At 41.3% G+C, this 20,779-nt stretch overlaps 1 protein-coding gene across 2 annotated transcripts in view; it reads right to left on the bottom strand.

The window, feature by feature from the left end:
- LOC132404642 (PACRG-like protein) overlaps positions 1-20,779 on the bottom strand; it is a 72,899-nt gene that overhangs the window by 39,528 nt on the left and 12,592 nt on the right. For both annotated transcript variants that reach the window (XM_059988952.1, XM_059988951.1), the window contains exons 3-4: positions 19,860-19,927; positions 18,003-18,093 (exon numbers count right to left, since the gene is read on the bottom strand). In XM_059988952.1, the coding sequence (XP_059844935.1) occupies positions 18,003-18,093; positions 19,860-19,927 (159 nt within the window). The remainder of the gene's footprint in view (positions 1-18,002; positions 18,094-19,859; positions 19,928-20,779) is intronic.

Raw genomic sequence — 20,779 nt, 5'->3', positions numbered from 1 at the left:
TTGCTTTGGGAAATAATTGGTTGTGGCGACCCTTTTCCTGGCACATCCGAACCGACTCACTATTAGATAGCCTACGGGGGTTTGCGAGCACAGAGCTTTGGAGCCTCTGCGCCATGGGGGGCAGGTTGAGGGAGGCTTAAAAGTGAGGCTGAAGATTTCGAATAAAGTTTTTTCCTTCGACTGCAGTTACCGACTCCGTGTCGTAATTTTAGCGCTGCGTGTAGCACACCGCTACATGGTCAGTATTTAATTAAAATGTATTTTATGTTAGTTTGTTAGTTTTTGAAATGTAATTCTAAATTTGAAGATTATGGTGATCTTGTACAATCTAAATAAGACGTTGTGGCGACCCATTTCCTGACACATCCGAACCGGCTCACAATTAGCCAGCGCTCAGGCTAAGTTAGATAGCCTACGGGGGTTTGTGAGTACGTGCCTTTTGCAGCATCCGCGCCCATGGGGGGCGGGTTGAGGGAGGCTTAAAAGCAAGGCTGTTTAGTTCGAATAAAGCTATCTTTGACTGCAGTTTACTGACTGCGTGTAGCACACCGCTACAACGTGTTTTTATCGCTGGCTGTCCAGAGGGGAGGTGCTGAAACGCTTTGTCGCGTGTCTGGAAGAAGAGAAAACTTTCCTGAGCAGCAAAGGGCTCACCTTTCCTGAGCTGGAACAGCCAGAGTGGCTGGAAAAGCTACACTTCATGGTAGACATGACAGCGCACCTGAACACGCTGAACACAGCTCTTCAACGGGGTAAGGACGTACAGCCCTGCACATGTTGGAGGATGTTTTGGCATTCGAGCGCAAGTTGACGTTGCTTGCCAGAGATTTACAGAAAGGCACATTGTCTCACTTCCCCAATTTGAGAGAGTTCAAACAAGGTCACGACATGATAAATTCGGAGTATTTACATTCTGCAATCATTGCAATGCAAACATCGTTTGGGAAACGCTTCTGTGAGTTCAGAGAGGAAAAAAACACATTATCCTTCCCGGTCACTCCCCTAAGCATCGATCCATCCCTACTGAATACGATTGCATTGTCAGGTGTGAGTCAACCTGACCAAGTATGATAAATGTTTTAATTGCCTATTATTTTACGTATATTCATATGTTTTCATTGTTCAGTGAAATAGTCCTTTTATTTTTCAGGTTGACAGCTGGCTGACGTTATTTTTGGTTTGCTGCTGGCGGCAAATTTAAGTTTGGCGTTTTTCATAAATACAAGAAGGACTCAAATAGACGTTGAGTATTTTACTTAAAAGTAACCTTCAACCCAACGTCTTTTTTTCGGAGTTCAAAATGTTTTTGTTGCATGCAGAAATGTAATTTCGTTTTCTCTGCAGGAGTTCATCAATTTCATAAATGCAACACATTATAGTTTGTTTATACATAGCATAAAGGCAAAACAAAACGTTGTATGCAGTGTTATTTCATTTTAAATGTCAAACGGGTTTTGCGGCTCCCAGTGTTTTCTTTTCTGTGGGAAACGGGTCCAAGTGGCTCTTTCAGTGGTAAAGGTTGCTGACCCCTGCCTTAGAGCAAAGGAGGATGAGATGTGACCTGATAGAGGTGCACGAGATGATGAAAGGCACTGATGTGGATAGTCAGAGGCTGAAATGGTTGCCACAAGAGGACACAAGTTTAAGATGCTGGGGGAGTAGCAGAGATGTCAGGGGTAAGTTATTTACTCAGAGAGTGGTGAGTGCGTGGAATGGGCTGCTGGCAACTGTGGTGGAGGCGGGTCTTTTAAGAGGCTTTTAGATAGGTACATGGAGCTTAGTAAAATAGAGGGAAAAGGTAAGCCTAGTAATTTCTAAGGTAGGGACATGTTTGGCACAACTTCGTGGGCCAGCGGGCCTGTATTATGCTGTAGGTTTTCTATGTTTCTACGAAAATAGAAGCAAATTAAAGATGGGCAGTTGCAAGGTAAGATTGGAAGAAATATACTGGTTAGAGATTTGACTGGCTGCATTCAAAAAGAAAGTGTAAGAATGGAAAAAGTACAAGTTCTCAGTGTCATAGGGCAGTCCCATCACTCCCTGGCAGCTGGGTCAGCTGGGTCAGCAACAGACAAGCAAAGTGAGGTTAAGGCTGAACACCAGTGGAATGGGAGAAAAAGTTAATGTATCAATACTTTTCAAAAAAATGCCAAGAGAAAAAGTCAATAAAGCCAGATGTACTGATAACAGGCTAAAAATGGAATGAATACTTTAATCTCTATAGTCAAATTAACCTTATAAAGGATAACTGGAATCACCAGCTGCATATTGGAAATTACAATGATGTATATTTCAGGGCTTCCAGAAATCCTTTGATAATGAGCCTCAAATGAGTGGAGTAGAACTTCTTGCAATCCATCTGGTTAGACATTTTCCTCAACCTTCATCGCCACAAGGTATTGTCCTACAGGCTGCTGGAACTGCAAGCAGACAATGGCTCAGCTTGGGCGTCAAGACATAAATAATAGATGAAGAAATAATCCATTCAGACCATGAACCTGTTCTATTATTGAGATCACAAAGATATAATACATTACAGGAAATTAGGCCATTCAGCCCATCAAGTCTGCTCTGACATTCCATCATGGCTGATTTATTATCCCTCTCAACTCCATTCTCCCACCTTCTCCCCATAACCTTTGATGCCTTGACTAATCAAGAACCTATCAACCTCTGCTTTAAACATACTCAAAAACATGGTCTCCACAGCCATCTGTGGCAATGAATTCCATTGATTCTTCTTCATTTCTATTCTAAATGGGTGTCCCTTAATCTGAGGACATCCTCCCTGGTCCTGGACTCACTCACTGTAGGGAACATTTTCTCCATAAATCAGATTCCACTCCCCCCCCCCATTCTTCTAAACTCTAGTGAGTACAGGTCCAGAGCCATCAAACGCTCCTCATACATTAACCCTTTCATTCCCCAAATCATTCCTGTGAACCTCCTCTAGACCCTCTCCAATGCCAGCACATAAAGGGTCTAAAACTGCTCACAATACTCCAAGTGCTGTTTGATCAATGCCTTATAAAGCCTCAACATTACATCTTTGCTTTTATATTTTAATCCCCTTGAAATAGATGCTAACATTACATTTGCCTTCCTTACCACTTACTCAACCTGCAAGTTAATCTTTAGGGAATCCTGCACAATAGCTCTCAAGTCCCTTTGCATCTCTGATTTTTGAGTTTTCGAAAATCGTCTGTACCTTTATTTCTTCTACAAAAGTGCACAACCGTTCACATCCCTGCACCATTTGCCACTTCTTTGCCCATTCTTCCTATCTGCAGACTCTCTGCTTCCTCCTCAACTCTACCTGCCCCTCTACATATCTTTGTATTGTCTGTAAACCTGGCCACAAAGCCATCAATTTCATCATTCGAATCACTGTCATATAATGTGAAAAGAAGCAATCCCAATGCCAACCACAATAGAACACTACTGGTCACTGGCAGCCAACCCATTCTTTGCCTCCTGTCTGTCAGCCAATCGTCCATCCATGGTTGTATCCTTCCTATAATACCATGACTTCTTACCTTGTTAAGCAACCTCATGTGCATCACCATGTCAAATGCCCTTGGAAAATCCAAGAAAAGAAAATCCTTTGTCCATCCTGCCTGTTATTTCCTCAAAGAATTCCAACACATTAGTCAGGCAAGATTTCCCCCTAAGGAAACCAAGCTGACTTTGGCCTACTTTAACATGTGCCTCTAAGTACTCCAAAACTTTATCCTTAATAATGGACTCCAACATCTTCCCAACCACTGAAATCAGGCTAACTAGCCTATAATTTTCTATCTTCTGCCTCCCTCCCTTCTTAAAGGGTGGAGTGACATTTACATATTTTCCAGTCCACCAGAACAATTACAGAATCTAATATTTCTTGAAAGATCATTACTCCATAATCTCTTCAGCTACCTCTTTCAGAAGCCTTGGGTGTAGTCCATCTGGTCCAGGTGACTTACCCACTTCAGGATTTTCAGCTTTCCAAGCACCTTCTTCTTCATCGTACCAACTACACTCACTTCTGGCATGCTACTAGTGTCTTCCACAATGAAGATTGATACAAAATACAGGTTGCCCCCGTTTTTTGAACATTAGCTTTGCGACACCTCGTTGTTAAGAAAGACTTACATTAGTTACCTGCTTTCGCTAACAGAAGGTGTTTTCACTGTTATGAAAAACAACAGCGTGTGCCCCAAGCAGTCGAGTTCCTCCCCTGAAACTGCATTCTAGCCGCCATAGCTTAAACACATGCCTGTGAGCATCTGTGCTTTATGTCGATTTATTTTGTGCATCTGTTAGTAAGATGAATTCTAAGGTATCGGAGAAGCCTAAAAGAGCTCGTAAGTGTGCTACACTTAACGTAAAACTAGACATAATTAAGCGTTTCGATCGTGATGAACGAAGTAAGGACATTGCCTGCGTGTTAAAACTTGCCTGCGTCCACCATTCGTACTACAGTATTTATACGCAGAGAGAAAGAATCTTGAAAGCTGCCAATGTTACTGTTGGTTCTGCACATAGCAAAGTGGTCTCTCTTAGTCGGCATCCAACAATGGATAAAATGGAAAGTCCACTTGTTGAGTGGATTGATGGGTGTACAAAGTGTGGTGTTCCATTAAGTTATCTTATACTTCAGGAGAAATCACTCAGTCTTTTTAATAAGCTGAAACAGAAGGCACTGGACGATGGTGATGAAAGTGTTGCAAAAGTGGAATTTAAAGGTAGTCATGGGTGATTTGATCGGTTTTTGAGGCGAGGGCAGTTTCATAGCTTAAAGTTTACTGGAGAGAGTGCTTTGTCTGATACTGAAGCTGCTGAAAATTTCCCAGCAGAACTGAAGAAGATAATTACAGAAGGTGGTTATTCGTATAAGCAAATGTTTAACTGTGAAAAAACTGCGATTTATTGGAAAAAATTACCGAGCAAACCAACCTCCGACGACTCAGCCGAACACACCGTCATCAGTGTGCTCACTGTCTTCCTGATTCCGGTAAGTGAAACTACACTGTACATACACTATTTCTACTTTATATAGGCTGTGTATTTTTATGTGTTATTTGGTACGACTTGGCAGCTTCATAGCTTAAAGGTTACTGGAGAGACTGCTTCCGCTATGTAGTGAGATTTTCGCTACGCTAGACAATGCTGCAATGATTACAGAAAAGTATTTTTACTTTATATAGGCTGTGTATTTATCATATCATTCCTGCTTTTACTATATGTTACTGTTATTTTAGGTCATATCTGTTATTTGGCATGATGTTGTAGGTTATTTTTTGGGTCTGGGAACGCTCACAAATTTTTCCCATATTAATAAATGGTAATTGTTTCTTCACTTTATGACCTTCCTGCCTACAAACCATTTCATAGGAACACGCTACCTTCAGATAGTGCAGAAAACCTGTACTAAAGTTCGTCTGCATTTCTTTGTTCCCTTTACTACCTCTCCAGTATCATTTTCCAGCAATCCGATATCCATTCTCACTTCTCTCTTACTTTTTATATATCAGAAAAAGTTCTTGGTATCCTCTTTTAAATTACTGGCTATTGTACCTTCAAATTTAATCTCTTCTCTCCTTATGGCTTTTTAGTTGCCCGCTCTAGGTTTTTAAAAGCTGACCAATCCTCTATCTTCCCACTAAGTTTTGCTCTATTGTATGCCCTTTCTTTTCCTTTTATGCTTTGACTTCCCTTGTCAGCCATGGTTGCCTCATGTCCCCTTTAGAATCCTTCATCATTTCTGGCAAGTATCTATCCTGCACTTTCAAATTGCCCCAAGAACCTCCAGCCATTGCTTTCACCCATGATAGTGTCCCCTTCCAATCAACTTTGGACAGCTCCTCTCTCTATAAATCCCTTTATTCCACTGTAATAGTGATACATTGACTTCAGCTTCTCCCTCTCAAATTGCAGGGTGAATTTTATCATATTATGAACACTGTCTCCTAAGGGTTCCTTTACCTTAAGCTTCCTAATTAAATCTGGTTCATTACACAACACACAAACCAGAATTGCCTTTCCCCTCATAGGCTCAACCACAAACTACTCTATAAAGTCATCTCGTAGGCATTCTACAAATTCTCTCTTGGGATCCAGCACTGACCTGATTTTCCCACTCTGCCTGCATACTGAAATCCCTCATGGCTGTTGTAACATTGCAAGTTTTACATGCCTTTTCTATCTTCCATTGTAATTTATTTCCCACATTGTGGCTACTGTTCGGAGGTCTGTATGTAACTCCCAACAGAGAATTGTTGCACCGGCAGTTTCTTAACTTTACCCACAAGGATTCACCATTTTCTGATCCTTTATCACCTGTTTCTAAGGGTTTGATTTCTTTTTTTTTAACCAACAGAGCCAGCCTATCTCCTCTGCTTACCTGTCTGTCCTTTCAATACAATGTGTAACTTTGAATGTTAAGCTCCTAGCTATGATCTTCTTTCAGCCACTACTCAGCGATGCCCATAACATCATATCTGTCAATCTCTAACTGTGCTACAAGATCATCTACTTCATTCTGCACACTGCTTGCATTCAAAAGGAACATTTATATCTCCCTTCCTGATGTTGCTTCAACTCCAACTGCACAGTCTCACTACACAATGAATTGACTTGTATGCCAACAGCCCCATCCTCTGCCCTATCACTCTGGTTGCTACTCCCCTTCCTAGTTAGTTTAAACAGCTCTGGCAAACATGCCCATAAGGATATCGGTCATCCTCCGGTTCGAGAGTAACCCGCCTTTTTGTACAGGTCTTACTTTCCCCAGAAGAGATCCCAACGAGCCAAAAATCTAAAACCCTATCCCCTGCACCACTTCCTCAACCACTCATTCATCTGTACTATCGTCCTATTCCTGTGCTGTCTAGCACGTGAAACTGGGAGTAATCTAGAGATTACTTGGTGGTCCTGTTCTTCAACCTCTTCCCTAACTCACTATGCATGACCTCTTCCCCTTTTTACCTACGCCATTGGTGCCAATGTGCACCACAATTTCTGGCTCCTCACCTTCCCTCTTGAGAATATTCTGCAGCTGCATTGGGACACCCTGGATCCGAGCAACTGGGAGGTAACACACCATCTTGGCTTCTCATTGTGACCACATAATCTGCTGTCTGATCCACTAACGAGTCTCCTATCACTATCACTCTACCTGACTTCACCCTTCCCTTCTGAGCCTCAGAGCTGGCCACAGTGCCACCTGCCTGGCTGCTGTGCTTTGCCCTAATAGGTCACAACCACCCCCCCCCCCGCCCCCGCAGTATCCAATGTGGTATACCTGTTGAATGGCAACAGGATAATCCTGCACTTACTGCTTACTCCCTTTACTTTTATGGGTGGTCACCCATCTACTATATGAAGCCTGCACTCTGGGTATGACTACCTCTGTAAAAGTCTCATCTCTGAGGTTTTCAGCCTCCCGGATGGTCCTGGATTTCATCCAGCTCCTGCTCCAGTTATTCGACCTTGTCAGTCAGGAACTGAAGTTGGGTCCACTTCACACATCAGGGAGACCATTAGTTACCCTGCAATCCCACTTCTTACCGGAGGAGCATTCCACTGCTTTAACTACCATACAGACCTGTGCTGCATTTAAGCCTCGTGCTTCCTCACCAGGAAACCACTGCTCATGATGTTTGCAGACTGCTAAAAAGTTCCAAAAGGCTCAAGCTCTTTTTGGAACTTCTTTTGAAATTGCCTTACCAACAAATGAGTTGATAAGATCATAGCCATTCTCTTACCTCATTGCTGCCTTGCTGCATTAACCCCATTTTCCTAGATTCCTCTAATATCTATTCAATTTCAGTCTTTAACATAGCCAGGGGCTCAACTTCCATAGCCCACTTCAGTTGAGACTTCATTCTCTATTCAAAGCTTTTTCCCCCTTCACAGTTCTGAATTGTTGACCCTTATTTCGAGAATGAGCCTCAGATCTCAGCACCACAGCCAAGAGAAAACATCATCATTATATTCACATTATCAAGCCCCAAACTGTGTCAGTTTCAATGACCTCATTTCTCAGTCTATGAAACAACTGAGTATAGCCTGCTCTCCTTTAATTTATCTTCATGGGACAATCTGCTTTCTTTCTCTTGCAAGCATATGGTTCCCTTGGTAAGGAAACCAAAACTAAACATAATATTCTGTGTAACACACACAAACATAGTTTATTTAGGATCTTATGTAATTTCAGTAATTGCTTGTTGTAGCTGGACGTTAACTTACACTGACTTATTGATGTAAACACTAAGGACCCTTTTCAATTTCTCATCATTTATTCTTTTTTCTCCTTTACTGCAAAGGCAGGCAATTTCACATCTTTCCACATTATGTTCCATTTGCCATGCTCTTACCTAGTCACTTACATTGTCTATACCCCACTGAAGCCTCTCTCATTATACTCAAAAGTCATTGTAATGCCCTGGTTCATATTTCTTTAAACTGTTATGCTGTTCTGTATTAGATTTTTGTGTTTGTTTGGGTTGCTGTTGAAGTCAAGAGATAGGAGAATTGTGTGCCATTCAATTAGGGGAGGTTTCTCTGGTGAGGGACACCAAGGTTGGGCTTAGGGTCTGTTTATGAAGAAGATGAAGAGAGAAGACGCCAAAAAGAAGAGGTCATAGGAATCAACCGGGAATGGGGCCGTGTTTCCACAAAGCTCAGGATGAGATCGAAGGAGGATCAACAAGGGTAAACTGTGAGCTCCAACTGGGACACATTAGACTATTTCACTAAAATGAGCCTTTTTCTTTTTTTTCAACACACACAAAATGCTGGTGGAACACAGCAGGCCTGGCAGTATCTATAGGGAGAGGCACAGTCGATGTTTTGGGCCGAGACCCTTCGTCAGGACGGTTGTACTTCTTCTTATGGATGCTGCCTGGCCTGCTGTGTTCCACCAGCATTTTGTGTGTGTTGCTTGAATTTCCAGCATCTGCAGATTTCCTCGTGTTTGACTTTTCTCTTTTTGTTCTTTCTCTACTAACCCTGTAATCAAACTAAGAATTATAAAGCTAAATCTTTTAATTGTATGCAGTGTACTGTCTGTTATTTTGTGGCACTTATTTGTAAGAGGGTAATGAATCACTCAGCATCCACACAAACAGGGGTTTTTGGGGTGGGCTTGCACCTCAATCTCACACGTTTGTTGTGACTGGAGATTGTCTTCCTTGGACTTACGCAGCCGACGGAACCGGAGTGTTTCATCATTATGCCAACCAGCTTTATCTGTCAGTAAACAGGGTATTCGACGTTAATTATGAACTGCTGGGGTCTCAGCAAATCAAATTAAATCAAATTTAATTATCATTCATCCATATGTGGAGACAGCCAAATGAAACAGCAGTCTTCTAAGGCCAAGATGCAAAACATACACAACATATTCAAAAATAGCAAGCTTTAAAAAAAAAAGCACATTTTTTGTCATGCAAAAAAAAAACAAGTATGTACCCCAAGACACTGAACAACGTGTCCCGCAAATTGATGGTGCAGTATCTGACAGTGCGCAGATGCATGCAATCCAGCCTGTCATTCCACCAATCAAACAGTGGAGGGCAGCTCCGACAGGAGAGGCCAGCCCCCAACACAACACGGAAACCACACTGCACCAACTCTGGCATCTCCTCTCCTGGACTGCAGCCGCAGTCAAGCCCATGGCTTGAGGCTTTGTCCTCACTACAACCGATGTTATGTAGCTTCCCTGCCACCTTTCACACCACCAAACAAGGGAAACAGGCCTGCAGCATCTTACATTACCAGTATCCAACAGGATTTTGCAATCATAAGAGAAATATCCAAGGAAATCATCTTTGGTTACACAACACGCTGCCTTTGCACACCAGTTCTACTACCTTCAAGTTGTAGGCAACTCCTCCAAACTCAATCCAGCTCCCACAACATGCCAACCAGCTCCTTCAACACCCAGGTTAGATACTCCGATTAACGAACATCTCACTGATACGGTAGACCTACGGTACCCAAGGTTCTTGGGGTCCAATATTGTCTGTGATAATAAGAATCATACTTAACCAACAAAAACATACCTTTGGTTGGCCGCCGAGAAGCTGCTGCAACCGAAAGTGCTGCCCTCTTCCACAAGTGTCATCCCATACTGACGGTTAATTCCATGTATGCTGCCCATTAACAAATCCTTAATCCATATCAATATATTTTCCAAATCTCACAGGCTCTGATTCTTCTGTGCTATCTTACTAAAAGAATTCTAAATATCCAAATACACTACGTTCACTGGTTCCCTCTTATCCAGCCAGTTACAATGTCAAAACTCCTGACATAAAATCTCTTCCATAAATTCAAGATAGCTCTGCTCAATCCTGTTTTCTGTGTCCCTATCTTTGATAAGATTCCAGCATATTTCCTACTACTAATGTCAGTCTAACTGGCCTATAATTCTTGTTTTGTCCCTCGTTTATTAAATAATGGGTTACATTTATTATCTTCCATACTGTGAAGATGACAACCATTAACTATCACAATTGTCACCTCTTAAAATCTAAGGATGCTATTCATTGAATTTTATATTCCACTTACAGTCACATTTTTTTTTCAGTACATTTTAACTAACGGTAATTTCTTTGAGGTTCTTATTAACTCCGAGCCTGTGGTTATCCAAAATTTCTAGAAATTGTTTTTCTGTTTTCTTCCTCAAAAAGAGGCATACAAAATAAGAATATCATTTCTTATTCACTAAATAATTTCTCACATTAATTTTTGTTAATTTTCTCCTTAGAAGTTTTTATAATTGTTTCAATATTTCTTGCTTTTTTTACTTGTGTAATGCCCTGGTGAAGATATCTACTGCTATGCTGTAGGTATTTCATTTCAGCAGTTTTCTGCAAAAGCAGTGTGTCCTACTGGAAGAATGTTTTGGTCTTGGCTAAAGATAAAGAGCCATGTTGTTCAACTTAGGAATGTGGCGTCAGCCAATCAGGAAGTTGGGATCGGGAGAAAGTTGCAGAGAGAGCTGGGCGGAGAAAGATTTGTGACAGTCAGCGGTCGAGTTCATGGTCTTTTGGCAGGAGATGCGGAGAGGAGAGGATCTGGGAGGAGGCTAGGGGGATCCAATCCAAAGCAGAGACCCTAAGGCAAAGAGTGCTTTTGTGAGACGAAGGAGTCCATGAAGGGAAGTTTTACCTGTGATTGGTGATGAGAATTCAACACCATGAGTAAAGTGATACACCTGACCATTACAGACACATCATGGGCTCCAACATCGTATGCACTTTCAGATTGGTTTAATTGTAATGAACCCTTTTTTTTCCATTTCTTTTTTCCTATTAATTGTTTGCTAAAGCTGAAATTGATAAGTATAAAGAATGTATATTTATATGATGCACAATCTGTATATTTCTTGCCAATCAATAACTGTACATGGTCAGTATTTACACAGCATTTGCTCACATTGAGGTTCCCTTAATTGTAATCCCCAATGTTCCTGTTTGGTTAAATCCCAAATCACACCAACCCTAGATGTGTATTGCTTATGAAAGGTGGGTCTCTCAATGCTGAGTCATGTGGCTGTTAGCAAATGAGGCGAGTTAGCTAACAAGTCAAGTTTGTATACAAGCCCTGGTTGAGAGGATTACACTTGCTTTCTACTTTCATAAACATTACCAGTTTCTTGGTCCTGTTTTAGTGAGCTGTGAAATTTCCAATTCTTAAAACTAATGTTTTTGACAACTTTCTAAGCCTTTTCTTTTGATCTGATGCTGTCTGTAACTTTTCAATTGGACCACCTTTCCTGTTTGTTTTGCTACAGTATAAGACAAATGCTAAAAGTGACAGCCACAACTCTTGAGTGAGTTGGGTGGCTCAGCACAGCTCAAATGCTGAAAATTTGCCGATAACACAACTGTTATTGGCAGAATTTCAGATGGTAACAAAGTGTACAGGAGTGAGGTAGATCAGCCGGTTGAGCAGCGTTGTAACAATCAGTAAGACCAAGGAATTGAGTGTGGACTTCAGGAAGGGGAAGTCAAGAGAACACACAGCAGTCCTTATCGGGATGTCAGCAGTGAGCAGATTCAAGCTCTCAGTTGTCAACGGCTCTGAAGATCTATCCTAGGCCCAACATATTGATGCAATTATGAGGAAGGCACACGAGCAGCTATATTTCACTGGGAGTTTTAGGAGACGTAGTATGTCACCAAAGACTCTAGCTGCATTCTAACTGTATCACTGGTATTGAAAGGCCACCACACTAAGAAGCTGCAGAAGGTTGCAAACTCAGCCAACTCCATTATGGGCACTAACCTCTCTAGCAGCAAAGACGTCTTCAACAGCCGATGCCTCAAAAAAGGCTGCATCCATCATTAAGGACTACCATCCTAGGGCATGCTCTTTTCCTATTCCTACCATCAGCGAGGAGGCACAGGGCCTGAAGACACTCAATATTATAGGAACAGCTTCTTCTCCTCCATCAGGTTTCTGAACGTACCATGAAACAACCTGTGAACACTACCTCACTATTTTTGCTTTCTTTTTGCACTACCTAATTTAATTTTTGTATTTCTTTATTGTTGCAATTAATATTTTTATGTACTGCACTACTGCTGCAAAACGAACATCATGACATGTCAGTGATATTAAACCTGATTGTGAGTTGCACAATACTTAAAGATGGATCACTATCATCACCCACTCTTTTAAATAAATACCAGTGCATAGACTAGACACTTTATTCTTTCAGAAAATATCAGAAAAAAACTTCCAATGCTGGAAACCTGAAATAAAACAGGAACACTAGAAACATTCAACAAGATAAAAGTTTACATTTCAGAACTTCTTCTGCATGGGTAAGCTATTTGTTTAAAATAGGGCTCTTTTAAAAAGTATTTTAAAACCCTGTATCTTCCTTACAAACTACATATTAAACCTTACAGTGTTAGCTATTACTGGTGTACAATGTCCTGTGTATGTTACTCAAAATGGGTTTTTTGATTTGTTAAGAGTAGGAATGCTTCTTTGATAAGTGTCTCTTTCGCAGTTGTTTTGCTTTATACTTGTTGATATGGTAATTGTATTCATTTGTTAACCAATGGGGAATGTTATTTTGTCTTATGAGGCTGGGAACTTGGGGGAGGGGTTTTTCGCGGGCTTTTTGGGAAAGAGCGGGAGGAAGACATCGAGGAAGGTGGACGTGCGCTGCACTGCTCGGAAGACCACCGGGCGTGGTCCTAGGTGCGAAGACGTGGAGGTCGGAGGCAAGTGACGATGGGTCGAATGGTTCGATGTTTGAGCTCCAACAATGTGCACTAAACTGACTGAACTTTGATAAGTTGGCGCCTTTTTGTTTGTTTACCTTACATATATATTGTATTGCCTAATACTCTTTTAATTTTAGTAAACTCTTTAAAGTGTATTTCATAACGGTATTCGTTGTGGGTTTGATACTGTGGGCGGGCGCGAGGCATAAACTCGATTCTCACAGCACCTGCGTGTACGGGCGGTGGGATTGGTGTGTGGCTGGATCTCCTTTTCCCCTAGACATATACCAGCCTGTTGGGTAAGTGTTACATTTGTGGGGTGCTCGTCCCGGATTGGATTGCCAGGGGCTGTGGAATCGCACAGGCAGCAGAGCTGAGATGGACAGAGATAAGATTGTTAGCTGGTGCGAATTTGAAGTATGCTTGTGCAGTGAGCGGATTGAATTTTCGAGTTTCGGGAGACGCGATAGTGCGGGGCTTAAGTTCGGTGAAGGGTATTGGGCAGGTAGAATTGGTAGCTAGATGGTGTGGTAAAGAGGTAGAGTCTAGTTGGGTGTTGGTTCGTACGAGTGCTGACGTCAGGACGGTGGAACTGCCAGCGACGGTCAGAGTTCCAGGGGAGGCGGGGCCGTGGGGGCTCCACACCTTCTCCGAGGATGAGGATGACGAGACACCGGAGGAGGAGCTAGAGCTAGAGGTGGACCCCAGAGAGGTGCCTGGCACTAGTAAAGGGAGGTGGGAGGAGGGAGTCGTGACTAAATCCTGCTCCCCAGGTAGTGTGGAAGCCTCGGAGCTGGCAGCCACACTTAATTCCCTGGTGGGAGTGACCGAGAGGCCACAGCTGAAGCTGGGGGTGTTCTCCGGAGCTAAGCCTACTCCAGACAGGGAGGTGGACTATGAGACCTGGATCGAGCACACGTCTTTGATGTTAGAGGAGTGGCCAGGCTCGGAGGAGGAGAAGAGGCAGCGATTGGTGAGAAGTTTGAGGGGTTTAGCAGCCAAAATAGTCCGGGAGTTGAAAGCTGAGAAGCCTGGGGCCTCAGTGGAGGAATGCATAGAAGTTTTGGAGGGAGCGTTTGGGTTGTCAGGGGAACCCTGGCTGCTTTTAGCAGAGTTCCAATGCCTGGAACAACGGAGAGGGGAAAAGCTCTCCGAGTACATATTTCAGATGGAGAGGATGCTTACAGGGTTGCGGCGCCGGGGGGTAGTGAAGGCGCCTGACATGGCTAGCGTGAGGATGAATCAGATATTCAGTGGCTCTCTGGAGGAGGACAAAGTGGCGTGGACTATCCGGCAGGCTTATAGGAAAGGCCCCCCTCCATCGTTGGGCAACTGATTAGAGAGGTGCGAGAGGAAGAGAGAGCATTGGGGCGGAAAAGGGGCGCGGGCCTACGGAAGCGATCTTCAGTGACACAGGAGGATTGACAACCCCCCGGGGAGTAGGGAACCCCGTCTGGAGGGGAGGGACAGGGCAGGTACCCACTCCCGGGGGCGACCATTGCAGTGGGTTGGGAGCGGGAGCCATCCTGGGAGAGCAGGGGCGGCAGGCAGCGTGTGCTTTAACTGTGGGAAAGAGGGGTATTTCAGGCGGGACTTTGAGAGCCGCCTTATCCATGAATTACTGACTATGCTTGGAGTTGATAAATCCAGGACTACCCCTTATCACCCACAGGGAGATCCTCAGCCAGAGAGGTTCAACAGGACCCTGTTAGATATGCTCGGGATGCTGGAGATTGGGTAGAAAAGTAGATGGAGTCGTCATATTGGACAACTGGTTCACTGTTACAATTGTACTCGCAATGATGCTACAGGGTACTCGCCTTATTATCTGATGTTCGGGCGGGAAGCGAGGTTGCCAATTGACTTGTGTTTTGGGGGTGAAGTGGGTGAATTACCCGGGAAGTCCTATCTAAAGTATGTGTCCGACATGAAGAGGGAGTTACAGCGGGCGTACGAGTTGGCCGAGGTGGCGGCTACCAAACAAAACCAGAGAAATAAGATGCGGTATGATCGAAAGGTGAAGTTTGTCCAATTATTGCAGGGTGACCGGGTCCTTTTACGGAATTTGGGACTCCCTGGTAAGCACAAGCTGGCCGATGTAATAGAGAGCCAGATGCCGAACCTGCCAGTTTACCAGGTGAAACCTGAGGATGGGAAAGGGCCTATCAAGGTACTCCTTCGGAATCACCTGCTGCCCTTGGGTCAAGCGATGCAGGTGGATAAGGAGCCCGAGAGGGAGGTTGCGCCTAGTACAAGGACTCTGCGAGGGCGCGGAGAAAGGGAAGAGCCCACTGCTGAAGAGCTGGGACAGGTCCCTCACCCGGGAATGGCTACCGATTCGGAAAAGGACGACTCAGATGAGTGGGCCCTGTTCCCATTCGCTGGCGCTCCAGTACCAGAAGTGGAGGCTCCTGGCCCATCCCATACTGAGTTGGGTGAGAGGAGGGAAGGTCTTGAGGGTCAGATGGAGAGGCAGCCAACATTGGGGGGAGAGAGGGTGGAACCCAAGCGTGAGCCAGAGAGATTTCAGGTGAGGGAGGACCCCCGTGAAGAAGGGGGTGAGGGTCTGTCAGGTAGACCTGGGGAGTCCGAGACAGTGGATTTGCAGGTGAAGGGAGAGCCCAGTGGGGCAGAAGGAGTATGGAGATCTCAGAGGATTAAGGCGCCCCCCCAGAGCGGTTGACACATGTGGTGCTTGGAGAACCGAGTGTGATTTCTACTACTCTGGGTAGTTATGTCACTGTTTTCTGCACCTGGGTTGGGTTTTGTGTGTTGCAAGAAGCATTGGGGAACTCTGGTAATGCCATGAGGGCATGACATTTGCTGGTGGGGAGAGAATGTACAATGTCCTGTGTATGTTACTCAAAATGGGTTTTTTGGTTTGTTAAGAGTAGGAATGCTTCTTTGATAAGTGTTTCTCTCACAGTTGTTTTGCTTTATACTTGTTGATATGGTAATTGTATTCATTTGTTAACCAATGGGGAATGTTATTTTGTCTTGTGAAGCTGGGAACTTGGGGGAGGGTTTTTCACGGGCTTTTTGGGAGAGAGCGGGAGGAAGATGTCGAGGAAGGTGGACATGCGCTGCACTGCTCGGAAGACCACCGGGCGTGGTCCTAGGTGTGAAGACGTGGAGGTCGGAGGCAAGCGACGATGGGTCGAATGGTTCGATGTTTGAGCTCCAACGATGTGCACTAAACTGACTGAACTTTGATAAGTTGGCGCCTTTTTGTTTGTTTACCTTGCATATATATTGTATTGCCTAATACTCTTTTAATTTTAGTAAACTCTTTAAAGTGTATTTCATAACGGTATTCGTTGCGGTTTGATACTGTGGGCAGGCGCGAGGCATAAACTCGATTCTCACAGCACCTGCGTGTACGGGCGGTGGGATTGGTGTGTGGCTGGATCTCCTTTTCCCCTAGACATATACCAGCCTGTTGGGTAAGTGTTACACTGGCTACTGTCAAATCTATCACTGCAGCTTCCCAATCTACTGTGGCAAACTCATACCTCAGGTTTCATTACTCACTGTTCAGAATTGAGACTAGCTTTGGACTAAATTAAATCAGCTCCAATCATAATATAAAAACCTACAATATAAACACTTATCCTTAAAGGCTCCTCAACAATCAGGTTATTAATTGATCCTTTTTCATTAGAATGCATTAGATCTAAATATTCCTGGTTAGTTTTTTAATGTACTGATCCATGAAATAATTTGTGAACAGCTTCATTCTATTCACACTATTACTAGTAATTTGATATGCCCAATCTTTATACAGATTAAATCCCTCCACATTACATTACCTTTTTCACAAGCATAACAAATTTTCTGAATTATACCACTGTCTATACTATATTGCCAGTATCTTTTCTGTAGTCTAATAGACAACACTCAAAGTTCTCTCGCTCTTGCTATTTCATACCTCAATCAAAACTGAACCTGCTTCTTGGAGATACAAGTACCTATCTCTTGATTTTCCAAGCAAAACCTTTCCTTCTTCTGTATTATCCCATCATTTATGACTGGAATTACCCTACCTCCTTTGCCTTTAATTTTTCAGTTTTAAATATTAGGAATCCTGTAATATTTAATTTCCTTATTCACTTTGTATGCACACATCCAAAACGGCCGATAAATTGAACACATTTATTTCTATTAACTCTTACCTCACCCTACATAATTACATTTTTTAATTGCCTTACAGAAATGAAACTTCATACTTTGAACAGTTCATTTTATGAACCAAGAAGAGTAATTTCAAATTACTGCCACTTACCATGTGGCTAAAAGGATATTAAGACATTAAACAAATTAACTCCCAAACTCCCAAAAAACTCATTAGCAAGTTCAATGGGCAATTTTTGTAATTTAATGGCTGCTTAAGGGCATGATGTCTTTTCCATAAGCCTAGCCACAATGTGACACAAACTGTCCAGTGTCTTATCCAGTTCATGTTTTTTTTTTCCCTTCAGATTACAGATGTTTTGCATATCAGTAATAATGTGAGTTAGTCAGACAATTTTACTTTCTGCAAATTCTAGCAGAAATCCTAAAGGAAGAGTAAAATCCGAAGTAGCCATGCATCTTAGGTAAAGTTTTGATGTGTTTAAAGTGCTTGAAAGAAAGGAGACAGATGTTGCTAACTGTAGAAATTGTGCAAGGCTGGGTGAATATACAGATTAAAACCTTCAAGGGACTGATACCAGAATCATGTAGTTTAGTAAAATATAGACTGAAGTGATGGAAAAATTTTGCCAATCTTACCTCAGCTAAGATGATAAGGATTGGGTCAAACGGAATGGTCTCGGGTGGCTGCTCCCATTGCAGTTTATGACTGACTGAGCCATGAACCAATCTGATGGAAAAAATCTATGCATTAAAAATAATATTTAAGGAATCTGGATTTTAATACTGCTGCTATAAACAAGAATTTTCATTTATAAACCACTTTATCTCTTCAAATTGTTTCAAAGCATATTATACATAACATTTCTGACTTTGAGTCAAAAATAGATTTATTCTCAGCAATTAAATTAATGACCAACATAATTTCTGATTATTAGTGCAAACTTAAAAAATTGGGAGAGAAAATAAATAATCACCTTCTTGATTTTAACTAATACAATGCCTTAATTTGAAAAAGTTTCAGTTACTAATGAATGAATTCATCCAAGTATGCTATAGACTTGCTTGTTTTTAATCCCCAGATTGAGTAATTTATTCAAATTTATGCAGTCATCCAAAAATGGAACACATTTGTCATTTTAGTTACTCAGGTAACATGACAAACTGTATAATATTTCTTCCATGTTGTCTATACCAGGTAGCTTGCTTTTGATATCAGAAAGTAAGAACTTAGTGCATGGTGCAGTATGACTAGGCCAATTGTTCTTTTCAATACAAATCCAGTGTCAATTATGGATACTCATCTTCAGTATAAACTACTTAGCCCACATAGTGTTTTGTTGCAATTATTGGCAATCTTGTTGTCAGTTTGGCAATGATCTAATGAGAGATGAAAGAACAGCATTCCATTTTTTTTCTCAATTTCAATGTGTCAAGACAACCATCATGTATTTTCAGCAACACTTTGATACTTCTCCATGTAGCACACACTACTCCACATACAACAGTTAACTATTTAACTATATAGTTAACTAACTGAATTACAATAGTTAACTATGGTTATATGGTTAATAGTTAACTAAAGGCTATGTATTGTAAATTAACATTAATTAGAATTAATCCCACCATTGAATTATTTTGTCAGGGATATAATTCTTGCTTTAATTAATTACAATCAGAATGTGGTGTGCACAAATAGATATACAAACATAAATGATATGACAAATAATTCTATTTGGCAATATCAGTTTGATAACCTTTATCAATCAATTAATTGCATTCAATTGTTTGGAAAGCTACTGTTCATAATTGACAAAAGTAATAGCTATTGTATATGATATTTAGTTATAGTGTTAATGAAATCATACTCCTGACCAGAAAGCTCTCTGATGGGATAAACCATCATGTAATATTAATTTGTAATACATGCTGTCTAGTTACTAATCATATTTACTAGACTGAAACAAAATCGCAATGCTGGGTTGAAAAGTGTCAAGATACATTTGTTGCATATGTATTTTGCATAATAAAAAAGAAGCATTTATTATTTAAACATTGCACAGCACTGAAAATTCCTGCAGCTTTTCATATGAATGTGTGAGAAACAAAGTGGTATGTGAATATTGCAGAGAATACTTGACAGTTATCCTCTTTAGTTATAAATGAGGAATTGAATAGAATGCTGAACTTCCATCACCTGATAGATGATTTCCAATCAAAATCCAATACCTAAATCTCAATATACTACATATTTTAAATCACTTTCATTGTATATTATCAATAAATTGTGGATACATCAGTGTGGAAATCTCAAATTTTACATGCTTCTTGATGCAGTTCCATTAATTTTCAACCATGCAAAACAACATTGATACTACAAATTACGACTATTCATTATACAAGATAAGAGAAACTTGAAGGTGATACAAGGATGTTTGGTCTTATCTGAATATTCTTTAGGTAACTGTAATTCATAAGATAACATGAATTAATTACCTGCAAGGAATCTCTCTTTTAGCATACGCTGTAGCAAATGCAGATTTTTGGCTCAATGGGTTGCTGAACTGAAAGATAATTCTGACATGTTAAACAAGAGTAATTACAGTAAATCACATGCCAACACAACATGACACAGTACATAACATAACTATTTCAATCTTACAAAGTGATGGAATACATTTTAATCTTTGTCCTAGTCACATTATTGTTTAATTCTTAGATTAAACTGTTTAATTGTTATTTTCTTTGCAGTTTAACAATTAATTATCTGCTTATATATTAAGTAGTTCTTATATGCATAAATAGTTTAATATGCGTCTAATGGCTAAACAAAGTATAATTCTAGAGAGTTCTGGAAGCTTTTCAGTTCTGCTCTATTTAAATAAGTGCTTTCCCAGTGGTTAACTTGGGACTGCAGTATTTGAATGATTACTTTCTCATTGGTAAACCCTTATCTACAAATTAGAATAAAAATTTTCCTTATCTCTGTTTGTAGAAAAATAGCTGTTCCATGCCACACACCTGTATTCCAATACTCTCATAATAATGTCCAACACACCACTGTCCTTCCAAATTGATTACTATATCTGCACATTGGCTTTCCATTATATACAATCACATCTAGGTATCTCTGAACATCAACACTTATGCAATCATTTTAAAAATACCCTGCTTTTCTTTTTTCTTTGCATGGAAGTTGATAACTTCACATTTATTATGCTTGCTGATAATTTTTCCTACTCATTCAGCATGTCAATTTCACCATGATTTGCTTTATATATCCTCCTTCCTATTAATAATTCCACCCTCATTTTGTATTATTGGCAAATTATAAATATGACATTTCACTTCCTTGGACAAGTAATTAATGTAGTTTGTGAATTACTAAGACCCAAACATTGATCCCTGCAGTACCC

This window comes from Hypanus sabinus, chromosome 14 (assembly GCF_030144855.1).
Source record: "Hypanus sabinus isolate sHypSab1 chromosome 14, sHypSab1.hap1, whole genome shotgun sequence".
In the NCBI taxonomy this organism is placed as follows: Eukaryota; Metazoa; Chordata; class Chondrichthyes; order Myliobatiformes; family Dasyatidae; genus Hypanus; species Hypanus sabinus.
The sequence above is the reverse complement of the archived record's forward strand: the minus strand, read 5'-3'. Positions and strand labels throughout refer to the sequence as shown.